At 42.9% G+C, this 13,318-nt stretch overlaps 1 protein-coding gene across 6 annotated transcripts in view; it reads left to right on the top strand.

The window, feature by feature from the left end:
• Positions 1-13,318, top strand: part of cadm1a (cell adhesion molecule 1a) — a 455,101-nt gene that overhangs the window by 386,709 nt on the left and 55,074 nt on the right. For all 6 annotated transcript variants that reach the window (XM_078198993.1, XM_078198989.1, XM_078198991.1 and 3 more), the window contains one exon: positions 2,243-2,409. In XM_078198993.1, the coding sequence (XP_078055119.1) occupies positions 2,243-2,409 (167 nt within the window). The remainder of the gene's footprint in view (positions 1-2,242; positions 2,410-13,318) is intronic.

Below are 13,318 nucleotides of genomic sequence, written 5' to 3' on the forward strand. Positions count from 1 at the left end.
GACTTTCTCGAGCTATTACCTTCATCCAGAGAGCCCGCTGAATAATTTATAGGCCGGGTTATAATAATCTGGATGTTGTAAGGGTCCTCTTCAAAAATTGTATCTTCTCACTTTCAGAAAATACAAAAAAGTTGAGTTCTTAAAACTGCTTACAGAAACCCGACAAGAGAAGTTATACTTTGCTACCTTATTTATAAATTTATTTAAGAACCGTTTACAATGCAGAAGGAGGCCATTCGGCCCATTGGGTCTGCACCAGCTCTCTGAAGAGCATCTTACCCAGGCCCACCACCCTGCCCTATCCCCGTAACCCCATGCATTTACCGTGGCTAATCCACCTAACCTACACATCTTTGGACACTATGGGCAATTTAGCACGGCCAATCCACCTGACCTGCATATCTTTGGACTGTGGGAGGAAACCGGAGCACCCGGACGAAACCCACGCAGGCACGAGGAGAACATGCAGACTCCACACAGACAGTGACTGAGGCTGGAATTGAACCTGTATCCCTGGCGCTGTGAGGCAGCCACGGGGCCATTGCAACACACTTTAAAGTGAATATGTGCACCACAATGTCAATGACTATAAAAGATAATGGCCTTCATTCTAACAGGGAACCCATTGACAAAGACTTTATTGCACAATGCGACAGCTGAAATCATTCAAAGTAATGTTTTATCTTAAATCCACTGGTATTTCAATTGTCCCAGGAGAAGGACACAAAAAGCTGTCTAATTTAGGATATCTCCCCACCGCCCCCCGACATATTGGAGGGTTCAAGATATATTTGAAATGCATCTACACTACCTCTGATTTCTTTTAGAAAAAAAACCAACATGCTTATCCCCTTCTGAACTGGAATACATCATCTTTAGCAATTATGGACATTGACTCTTTAATCAAACTCCTTCTTCTTGATTAGTTCTTATAATTCACTGTTATATAATTGTTAAAGATGTTCTTACTTTATCTACATCTAATATCATTCCTGATTTCTTTTTGAAACTTTTGATGGAGAAATAGAGATTTTTAAATGTTTCTTTCTTCTCCAGCTTACAATACTTTTATAACGGGTTGTCTGATCATGTTCAATTCTCATTCACTGAGCTAAGTTCCAGGGATGTCTTCTTAATTGATAGTGGCAACCCCAGGTTGTGTCAGCATTAATCTTCCCTAAATTTCCTTTGCTAGTGAATAAGGCAATAAAAGAACCATAAATTCCCTACAGTGCAGAAGGGGGCCATTCAGCTCATCGAGACCACACTGACCCTCTTACCCCCCACCCTACCCTCCGTAATCCTGTGCATTTACCATGGCTCATCCACCTAACTTGCACACCTTGGGACACAAAGGATCAATTTAGCATTGCTAATCCACATAATCTACACATGGGCGGCACGGCTGAACAGTGGTTAGCACTGCTGCCTCACAGCACCAGAGACCCGGGTTCGATTCTTGGCTTGGGTGACTGTCTGTGTGACATTTGCACGTTCTCCCCGTGTCTGTGTGGGTTTCCTCCGGGTGCTCCAGTTTCCTCCCCGTCCAAAAATATGCGGGTTAGGTGCATTGGCCATGCTAAATTGCCCCTTAGTATCAGGGGGACTAGCTAGGGTAAATGCATACGGTCATGGGCATAAGGCCTGGGTGAGATTGTGACCAGTGCAGACTCCATGGGCCGAATGGCCTCCTTCTGCACTGTAGGATTCTATGATCTTTGGACTGTGGGAGGAAACCAGAGCACCTGGATGAAACCTAAACAGTCACTAAGAATAATGCGCAAACTCCACACAGACGGGCACCTGAAGTTTATCTCTAAGAAAGAAAGAACCGTCCCCGGTGGATGGTATGAATGACGTAACATCGAGTTTTAAAACTAGTGCTATTCATTCTATGTATGAAGGTTTCTGAGTAAAAATGCGTAAGTTAGTGGGGTTGGCGGGGTGGATGTGTAGGGATATGGGGGTAGGGCCTGGGTGGGATTGTGGTCGGTGCAGACTCGATGGGCCCAGTGGCCTCTTTCTGCACTGTAGGGTTTCTATCATTTTCTATGAAAAATGGCTACGTGTTAGCCTGTATCCATTTTCTGAATTCTAAAGTATAATATTCTAAATTTTATACGATTTCTACCTATTTATTTAGATATTCCCATCACGGACATTAGCTCAAAAGGAAAGGGATTCGTGGGGGAGGAAAGTTGAACGCTATACTAAATTCAGTCTTACCAATGTTGTCCCACAGGCCTAAACTCACCTGGCAACGATTAGATGATGAAATTCCTGATCGTGCTATTTTGACTGATAACTTAGTCATTGAGTCTCTAAACAAAACTGACAATGGGACCTACCGCTGCAAGGCTTTCAACGATGTCGGGGAATCATATGCTGATTATGTCTTGTTTGTCTATGGTATGTATAATTCCCATCTAAAACTTAGGTACCCTTTCTCTCTCTCTCTCTCTTTCTTTCTGACAGATGCTGGCCTTTTTAAATAGCTTTTGTTGCTAGTAGCTTTTGCATGTTAGAAATATAATTTGTCTCTTGGATGTAAAGTAAATGAGGAAATAAAAAGGTAATGGAATGTGTAAAAATGACAGTGATTTTGAGATGAAAATGCTTCTAGATGCTTTTATTTGCTAATCATAAATCTAATATGCTTTTTAAAAGTATGTTGTGTAATTGTAGTGTGGATCCAGTACTTAATGTATACCACTAAATTTTCAATGTCTGAGGATTAATGTCCCATGTGCTTAAAGCACTTAGCATTTTTCTGTCTGCGTTGATGTTGAGCCCTTTCCTGCCACTACGTGCTAAATACTTAATCAAATATTTGGCAATGGCCTAGTGGTATTATCACTAGACTATTAATCCAGAAACTCAGCTAATGTTCTGGGGACCCGATTGCAAATCCCTCCACGGTAGGTGAATTCAATTTGAATTCAATAAAAAAACATTTGAAATTAAGAATCTGTTGATGGCCATGAAACCATTGTCAATTGTCGGAAAAACCCATCTGGTTCACTAATGTCCTTTAGGGAAGGAAATCTGCCATCCTTACCTGGTCTGGCCTACTTCAGAGCCACAGCAATGCGGTTGACTCTCAACTGCCCTCTGAGCAAGGGCAATTAGGGATGGGCAATAAATGCTGGCCCAGCCAGTGACGCCCATGTCCCATGAATGAGTAAAAAAAGTAATGTAATCAAATGTAGCTCCTCCACCGTCTTTTCCATTGGAGTCAAACTTCATGGAAGTTAAGCCGTTCAGACTGGGTTGCAGGACGTAGTTAATTAATCTCATCAACGCACTGAACTAACTCAGTGATCACGTTGAACGAAGTAGAAAATATATTGTCCATTTTACAGCTGGTTTCGGAGATCTGGAGCTTAATATCAGCATCATTCTATGGGTTCCTTTCCCTCCCCGACCACTTCAAAAATTAAAGACAAAAAAACACCCAAACCTCATATTTCTAACTTTCAAGTTAGAATTGAGTTGACGCACATGGGATTATTGGAACTGCTCATTAAATATTTTCTCCATTTATCCCCTCATGCCGCTAGCCTGAAATAGGGTTGGGGGCAGCACAGTGGTTAGCACTGCTGCCTTACAGCGCCAGGGACCGGGTTCGATTCCCGGCTTGGGTCACTGTCTGTGCGGAGTCTGCACGTTCTCTCTGTATCTGCTTCGGGTGCTCCGGTTTCTTGCCACAGTCCAAAAGCCCTGCTGGTTAGGTGCATTGGCCATGCTAAATTCTCCCTCAGTGCACCCGAACAGGCGTCAGAGTGTGGTGACTAGGGGATTTTCACAGTAACTTCATTGAGGTATTAATGTAAGCCTACTTGTGACACTAATAAATACACTTTAAATTTCAAACTCTTCTCTCTGGTCACCATTACTGCTGCTTTGGTGACCAGTTCGGGTGGTGGGTGATTGTCAAGTTCAACTCTTGTCCCTGCTCTTCCCCGCCCCAGTTGGGTTACCCCAAATCCGCCCGGAATTAATCAGATAAAGACAAAATACTGCAGGTGCTGGAATCTGAAACAAAAACAGAAAATGCTGGAAAATCTCAACATCTGCGGAGAGAGAATAGAGCTAACATTTTGAGTCTGGATGACCCTTGGTCAAACTTAATCAGGTCCATTCCATTGGTGTAACTTGATAGTCCCAGGCAACTGCTCAATGATTAGGCCAACAGCTGGCTATAATCCAAGTTGCATTTAGTACAATCTGTGGTGGAAAGTCTTGACGCAGCAGTGAATTTTTCTCCACGCCATTGATATTCAGCTTTCCATTAATCCGCCATCATGTTCTCAATCAATAATGGAGTGGTATATAATAAGCTGGGTCCGTGAAACCTAATGCACATATTGCATTTATTGTCCGCATGATTACATAATGTTTCCTTGCGAGTGGCATGCACCCTACTCAAAGTATCCTACCAATTGCATTTTGCAAAACAATAGTGCAGTAATGCTGGGAGACTCTGTAAAGGTTGTCGAGTCGGAACTAAGTGCTGCAGACGTAAAACACTTCTCTGAGAATGCATCCCAATTTAAGACGAGGGTAATTTTATGGTTAGCTGCAATGAAAAATGAGCCTATCCCAATAGATCGCCTCAGTGGGATTCAATTTTGGAGACAAAAGATTTTTTAAAGAGCATTGTTCTTCATTGAGATCTTCTATGGAACCCTGAGCACCATCTGTCTATCTCAGCAAGTACTCTAGTGGATTCTCTGGGGTGATGTCAATCAAAGGAGCTATTGGAGCCTATTTGCTCCGCAGGATTTAATGATGTTAATCTGCAGCCAATGCTGAAGGAATGGGCATAAACCTGGCAACCACTTTTTTTTAATCCATTCGTGGGACATGGGTGTCACTGGCGGGCCAGCATTTATTGTCCATCCCCAGTTGCCCGAAGGCAGTTGAGAGTCAACCACTTTGCTGTGGCTCTGGAGTTGCGTGTAGGTCAGACCAGGTAAGGACGGCAGATTTCCTTCCCTTCCAGATTTCCTTGCATTTATATAGCACCTTAACCATGGAAAAATATCCCAAGGCACTTTGTTGGTTAGAATGACACAAATGTGGATGACAAGCCAAAGAAAGGATATATTTTTCCGGCCGTGCTGTTGAGCAGAATATCTGGGCACCAAACAGATGATCTAGAGGAATGAAATGTCCTCACTGCTATAACGGCTGGTGATGACACAGCCCACAACAGAAACACTGGCCTTCACAAAGTAGTCATGATGTGGAGATGCCGGCGTTGGACTGGGGTAAACACAGTAAGAAGTTTAACAACACCAGGTTAAAGTCCAACAGGTTTATTTGGTAGCAAAAGCCACACAAGCTTTCGAGGCTCTGAGCCCCTTCCTCAGGTGAGTGGGAATTCTGTTCACAAACAGAACTTATAAGACACAGACTCAATTTACATGAATAATGGTTGGAATGCGAATACTTACAACTAATCCAGTCTTTAAGAAACAAAACAATGGGAGTGGAGAGAGCATCAAGACAGGCTAAAAAGATGTGTATTGTCTCCAGACAAGACAGCCAGTGAAACTAGTATTCGCATTCCAACCATTATTCATGTAAATTGAGTCTGTGTCTTATAAGTTCTGTTTGTGAACAGAATTCCCACTCACCTGAGGAAGGGGCTCAGAGCCTCGAAAGCTTGTGTGGCTTTTGCTACCAAATAAACCTGTTGGACTTTAACCTGGTGTTGTTAAACTTCTTACTGTCTTCACAAAGTAGCCAGATCTACATGTTGATATGCTTGCAGTGAACAGCTATCAATGGACCTCTGGGCCAGAATTCTCTGGCCATTCGTGCCTCGCCATTGCTGTAAGCGAAGGTGGAGAATTTGGCGCTCGGTGTCACAGTAGGCTTATATTAACACTGCAACGAAGTTGCTGTGGAAATCCCCTAGTCGCCACACTCTGGCGCCTGTTTGGGTACACTGAGGAAGAATTTAGCATGGCCAGTGCACCTAACCAGCATGCCTTTCAGACACTAGCCTTTGCTAGCTGTGTAAATCAAAGCAAGGGAATGTTTTACAGCACCTTGACCATGTAAGAAAGGTGGAAGAAACCGGAAATTGGTTAGCTTGCTTCTCCCTTCTTCCCCCCCCCCCCCCCCCCCCCCCCCCCCCATTCGATCAGTGTTTAGCCCATATTTAGGAATCACAAGATTTTGTTCGTCCCAGAGCGAGGAATGACATGGGGTGGACATACTCCCAACACAATCCTCTGGTTAGCATCACCTCAGAATATCCAGCGCTGAGTTCACCAAAGAAAATAGTGCAGAGGGCACTCCATAGAAAAATCCCAAAGCATTATACTGTTAATGTTAAAATAAAATGGAGATGACCAAGCAGGATGGTGCTTATCCATGATTGTCTCCTCTTGAATAACACTGACAGTAATAGTATGCCATCAGTAGCGTTACTGATGTGAATGTTTCTGTATCCCATCATTGTGGAATTCAGCGTATCTCCTTGAGATCAGCCTATTACCGGTTCACTTCGCACAAATGAAATTCACTGTTTCTCGTAGATGTGTTCCAATATCAATAAAATACAAATAGCCCAAGAAATTTTACTCCCAAAATACAGTCGACTATAGAAATTGGAGAATTCATTTTGCTTCAAGAACAGCTGGCAGCTGTAAGAATTGGTAATTGGGAACATTCCTTCTGTTCTGATCTCGAACTGAGATGGGAAATGATGCACATTTTAAGTATAAGAGAACCAATCTAGTGGAATGCAGTAATGTTTCAATGGGCCTCTCAAAGATATAATACGGCGATTGAGCTGGAACAGACTGCATGGAATAATACAGCTCATTCCAACTTGTTCTGTTTTTCAGATGAGTCTTCCTTCATCTTGTAGTCACTGCATTCTAACTGAGTAATGTTCCATTGGTAATTTCGGCAGCCCATGTTCTCGTTCCAACCAAATTCAGTTCTATCTTTTGCCCAAACTAAATCCTAACCATCCGCTAAGACGAGAGTCCCCTCGTAATAGTCGCAATGAATTATGCCCCTTTCACTGGCTGTCGGCAAGTGTTCAGCCAGCGTGTAACTGATGTTGTCACGCTGAAATTGACCAGGTTCCTCCTGCCATTAGTTTCAGCTGAAGTGTAGCGTTTTAAATGTACCTCCATGCTGCTACAGAATGAGCCCGTATCATTTGTGACTGATTAAAATACTACCAAACCATTTCAGACCCTTCTTCTCTCCTTTTCCCACTAAAATATTGGCAATTCTGCACAGCGGAAACGCAAATGTGGTAACGTTGAAACCCCGGCCGCGCGGACTTGGGGAACAGGTTTCTGGGGGTTTTTTGTGCTCAGTGATTCCCTTGGGAGTGCCGCCCTCTCCTTTCCCCACACGGTAACGGTGTGATTTTTAACCTCTCTATTTGATTAATATTGCATGATGGATGCTCAAAATTAATTTAACGTAGTGCTTGTCTGATAAAACCCAATAATTTATATGGGTTAGCTCCAAAAGGCGGTTTGCAAAGTAGCCCATTTCAGGCTGTGAATCAGATATGAATTGCAATTGCCACCTAAATGTCTCTCATAAACTGTAGATCTCTCTCTCTCGCCTCACTTTGTCTCTGCAGTCTAGTCTGGAGCAGGAAGATGCTGTTTAAATCAGCACTCTCACCTTTGGTGCTCCTTATATCTAAAAGCTTTGTTAGAAGGAATCGCTAAATATGCTGCCTTCTATTCCTACCTTCCTGTTCGTTTAACTTTTTTCAACGAGCATCCGTGACAGCGTTCAGGATTACCGTCCAGGGAGTGTGACTGAGCCCCAGCAGTGTGAACAAGTTGAATTAACATCGCTAGAGAGATGATCATTAATCCAGTGGTGCTCCAACTTCAGTTGTGCATGTTAATGCCAGCTCACTCATGCTGTCAGGCACAGTAACTCCAGCGTTTACCCCCCCACCCCCCCCCCCCCCACCCCGCCCCTCCATGCTTTGGCTGCTTAAGCAAATCAAAGTAAAGCTAAGGTAAATTATTCTTTTTAACACTCCTGTTTTTTATAATATGCGGGGGAGTGGTGCAGAGTGGTGTGTGTGCAGACCTAAAATAAATCAGACCGGTTAGAAAGGCAACTGTCAGCTGACGTTAAATCCAATCAATTTGTTCCCATCTGTGTTAACTATGAAACGTGCTGGTACAATCCATGGACTTGTATCAAAATGTTAACCCTTTATTTGATGTGTTCCAAAATACATTGGTTTTCGTTACCCGTGGAATAACAATTTCACACTTTCAGGGAGATCAGAATTATTTATTGCTAATTGTTGTCATTACTAACATTTAATAAAAGTGACGTCGCGTTAATAATTTATGCCGAAATTGGCATTTGATGTGGGCAAATGTAAATGTAATTCACCTGTTTTGTTTTACAAAATGATTTCAATTCACAGCAAAAGAAAATCAGGCAAAATGTCACCTCGAGCACTTTGTATTAATTAAAATTCAGCACAAGGACATATTAAAAAATTGCTCATCTTTTCTGTGTTGAGTTTTTGCAGCTGCTGTACTATTGTAGATCTGTGTTTCAACTCTTATCATCTATTTCCCTGGCATTCATGGCACACGCAGGAGTTTCAGTGTGAAAGCAGCAATGCTTTTTGTTCATTCTGTGCATATTTTCGATCTCTCTGCAAATTGAGTTACTTTCACATTATATGTAACACCGCAAAGCGCAGTGTTAATTCTTGTGAGAGTGTTCCTCACACGGATGAGTCTGACCTATTTATAGGTGCTTCCTCTTTCTAAAGGGTAATGCCCGTGAATTAAATGTTCTGCTTGTATGAAACGGGATTAATATTTTATCGAAACAGTGGTTGGTGGGAGGAGGACAGTGGTTTGCATTATTTGTTCACTTCCAATAAGGCAGACCTGATGCATTAGGCATCTTCTATTTGGAGAAATGTCAGAGCCATTGTCAAACAGAAATTTAAATTTGCAGTGTGGGCAAACCAACCTCCTTATGAATTTCCTTCTCCCTTCCATGAAACTCCTGCTGTGTGGCAATTTTCACTTTCATTTTTAATTTGAATAAGTTTTGGATCAATTTTCCCCTTGTTAGATTAAAGAAACACTCCCTTCCCCAACCCCTTCCAACCCCCTCCCAAAAGAACCCCCCAATCATTTACGTAGCAGTGTTTTCTGGTTCGGATGATGGCTTTTTCAAGAAATATCTTGTGATTATCCCACTGTAATGTGATAATTTACTACAAATGCATCATGAGTTATTTCAGTAATGATGTGCTATGTGCAAGTAGCAGAGGACAAGTGCCAAGACCTTAGACGTCTGTGGGCGATTTGTAAGGATGCTGTAGCCATTTCACAGCAAGTGCTGAGAAAAAAAATACAAACTAGTTTGGAGCCACTTGCTTCGCAATTCAAACTGGAGTACTTGCATCTTGCTAAACACGGACGGTGGAATAGTGGTAACGTCACCGGATTAGTAACCCAGCAGCCAGGCCGAATGCTCTGTATGCCCAAGTTCGAATCCCATCGTGGCAGGTGGGAGAATTTAAATTCTATGAATTAATAATCCAGAATAAAAAGCCAGTCTCAGTAAATACGATGAAACTACTGGATTGTCATAAATTCCATCGGGTTCACTGATGTTTTTCGGGGAGGTAATCTGCCATCATCATCAGGTCTGTCCTATGTGTGACTTTGGACCCATATTAATGCAGTTGACTCTTAACTGCCCTCTGAAATGGCATTATTGGCCAGTCAGTTGTAGGTGGCTCACCACTTGTCTTGTCAGCTTGGATCTTGTTTGTCTCTCATGTGGGGACCATGATGGATTTGAATTAGCTTTTTTGATTGGAATTAAAGTAAAAAAGAAGAATGGGCAATAAATTCTGTTCACACCAATGACGACTCACATCCCAATAAATAAGGTGGTGGGATTCCAGCATTAGATAGGAAGGAGGAGCCCATTTGACCCTTCGAGACTGCTCCATCTTTCATTACAATCATGGCTGACCGTCCAATTCAATAGCCTAATCCTGCTTTCTCCCCATAGCCTTTGATTCCGTTTGCCCCAAGTGCTATGTCTAGCCGTCTCTTGAATACATTCAATGTTTTGGCATCAACTACTTCATGTGGTAATGAATTCCACAGGCTGACCACTCTTTGGGTGAAGAAATGTCTCCTCACCTCCGTCCTAAATGGTCTACCCCAAATCTTCAGACTGTGATCCCTGGTTTTGGATTCCCCCACCACCGGGAACATCCTCCCTGTATCTACCCTGTCTAGTCCTGTTAGAATTTTATAAGTCTCTGTGAGATCCCTCCTCATTCATCTGAGTGTCAGTGAAAACAATCCTAACCTAGTCGATCTCTCCTCATACACCAGTCCCGCCATCCACGGAATCACCTTCGTTGCAGTCCCTCGAGAGCAAGAACATCCTTCCTCAGAAAAGGGGACCAAAACTGCACACAATATTCTAGGTGTGGCCTCACCAAGGCCCTGTATAATTGCAACAACACATCCCTGCTCCTGTACTCGCAATGAAGGCCAACATACCATTTGCCTCCTTTACCACCTGTTGCACCTGCACGCTTACCTTCAGCGACTGGTGCACAAGGACACCCAGGTCCCGCTGCACACTCCCCTCTCCTAATTTACAGCCATTCAGGTAGTAATCTGCCGCCTTGTTTTTTGTATTTAACATAACAGTAAACATTCCCCACAAAGGGCCACATAAAGTTGACGATTCATTTCCTGGTTTTGTTTCAGAAATTTTAAACATTGATTTTTATCTTGAACAAGAATTTGTTCCATCACAAATAAATTTTTAATTGATTTTGATTGAGAATTTACAGTAAATATAGGTTGACTTTTCACTCCCCTTATCAAACTGCATCATGACAATATGAGAGACTGTGATAGACACACGATGAAAATTGAAATAAGAACATTCTTAGCATGAAACAGAGCCAATCCTTCAAAAAGAATTTTTATTTCCTGTACCTGTATTTCGTTAAATTCAAATTTTCATTGGTTTAAAACATTTAAAGTACAGTTCCTTAATATTGGCACATTTTCCATTCATGATAGAGCTTATCAAAATGGCTTCCCTCCGCCGATAAGCTTTGTTGCTATGTTTCTGAAAAGTAATACTGCTGCCTTTTTGACATCTTTTATTTTCCGTTCATTTAATTTTCCCCTAATATGCCATGGGTACCAGTATAGAACATAGAACAGTACAGCACAGAACAGGCCCTTCGGCCCACGATGTTGTGCCGAGCTTTGTCTGAAACCAAGATCAAGCTATTTCCTCCCTTTCATCCCGAAGTACTCCATGTGCCTATCCAATAGCTTCTTAAATGTTCCTAAAGTTTCTGACTCCACTATCCCTGCAGGCAGTCCATTCCACACCCCAACCACTCTGAGTAAAAAACCGACCTCGGACATCCTTCCTATATCTCCCACCATGAACCCTATAGTTATGCCCCCTAGTTACCGCTCCATTCACCCGAGGAAATAGTCTTTGAAGGTTCACTCTATCTATCCCCCTCATCATCTTATAAACCTCTATCAAGTCTCCTCTCAACCTCCTCTGCTCCAAAGAGAAAAGCCCAAGTTCCCTCAACCTTTCCTCATAAGACCTACCCTCCAAACCAGGCAGCATCCTGGTAAATCTCCTTTGCACTCTTTCCAGTGTCTCCACATCCTTCTTATAGTGAGGTGACCAGAACTGCACACAATATTCCAAATGTGGTCTCACCAAGGTCCTGTACAGTTGCAGCATAACCCCACGGCTCTTAAACTCCAACCCCCTGTTAATAAAAGCTAACACACTATAGGCCTTCTTCACGGCTCTATCCACTTGAGTGGCAACCTTCAGAGATCTATGGATATGGACCCCAAGCTCTCTCTGTTCCTCCACATTCTTCAGAACCCTACCTTTGACCCTGTAATCCACATTTAAATTTTGTCCTACCAAAATGAATCACCTCGCATTTTTGTCAGGGTTAAACTCCATTTGCCATTTTTCAGCCCAGCTCTGCATCCTATCTATGTCTCTTTGCAACCTACAACAGCCCTCCACCTCATCCACTACTCCACCAATCTTGGTGTCATCAGCAAATTTACTGATCCACCCTTCAGCCCCCTCCTCCAAGTCATTTATAAAAATTACAAAGAGCAGAGGACCAAGCACTGATCCCTGTGGCACTCCGCTGGTAACCAGTTTCCAGTCCGAAAATTTTCCATCCACCACCACCCTCTGTCTTCTGTTAGATAGCCAGTTACCTATCCAATCGGCCAAACTTCCCTCTATCCCACACATCCTTACTTTCTTCATAAGCCGACCGTGGGGGACTTTATCAAACGCCTTACTAAAATCCATGTATATGACATCAACTGCACTACCTTCATCTACACACTTAGTTACCTCCTCAAAAAATTCTATCAAATTTGTGAGGCAAGACTTGCCCTTCACAAATCCGTGCTGACTAACCCGGATTAAGCTGCATCTTTCTAAATGGTCGTAAATCCTATCCCTAAGGACCTTTTCCATCAACTTACCGACCACCGAAGTAAGACTAACCGGCCTATAATTACCAGGGTCATTTCTATTCCCTTTCTTAAACAGAGGAACCACATTCGCCACTCTCCAGTCCTCTGGCACCACCCCCGTGGACAGTGAGGACGCAAAGATCAATGCCAAAGGGTCTGCTATCTCATCCCTTGCCTCCCAAAGAACCCTAGGATATATTTCATCAGGCCCAGGGGACTTATCAACTTTCAGTTTATTCAAAATTGCTAGAACATCTTCCCTCCGAACATCTACTTCCTTCAGCCTGTGACACCATCTCTTCCTCAAAAACATGGCCCCTCTCCTTGGTGAACACCGAAGAAAAGTATTCATTCATCACCTCTCCTATCTCTTCTAACTCCATATTATCATAAATTATCAGTATTATCATAAAAGTCACTGATTAAGTGGTAAATGATCAAGACCTTCTCTTCCACCACTTCCACCTTGGCGGAACAGTCCAGTTTCCACCTTACACCTTTCCATCATGGCACTAAGATCTCCAGCAAATTATTTCTTGCCCTTCCTGAAGCTCGGGCACCAAAGCTCTTGAATGCTCTGTTGAATCGCCTGCCTATCAAAAGGAGGTTACACAATTAAAGCTTCTTTATATCATTCGTTTGTGGGATGTGGGCATTGTTGGCTAGTCCGGAATTTATTGCCCATCCCTCGTTGCCCTTGAGAGGATGGTGGGCGAGCTTCCTCCTTGAACTGCTACAGTCCAAATAATGTAGGC

The sequence above is a fragment of the Mustelus asterias genome, chromosome 27, assembly GCF_964213995.1.
Source record: "Mustelus asterias chromosome 27, sMusAst1.hap1.1, whole genome shotgun sequence".
Lineage (NCBI taxonomy): Eukaryota > Metazoa > Chordata > Chondrichthyes > Carcharhiniformes > Triakidae > Mustelus > Mustelus asterias.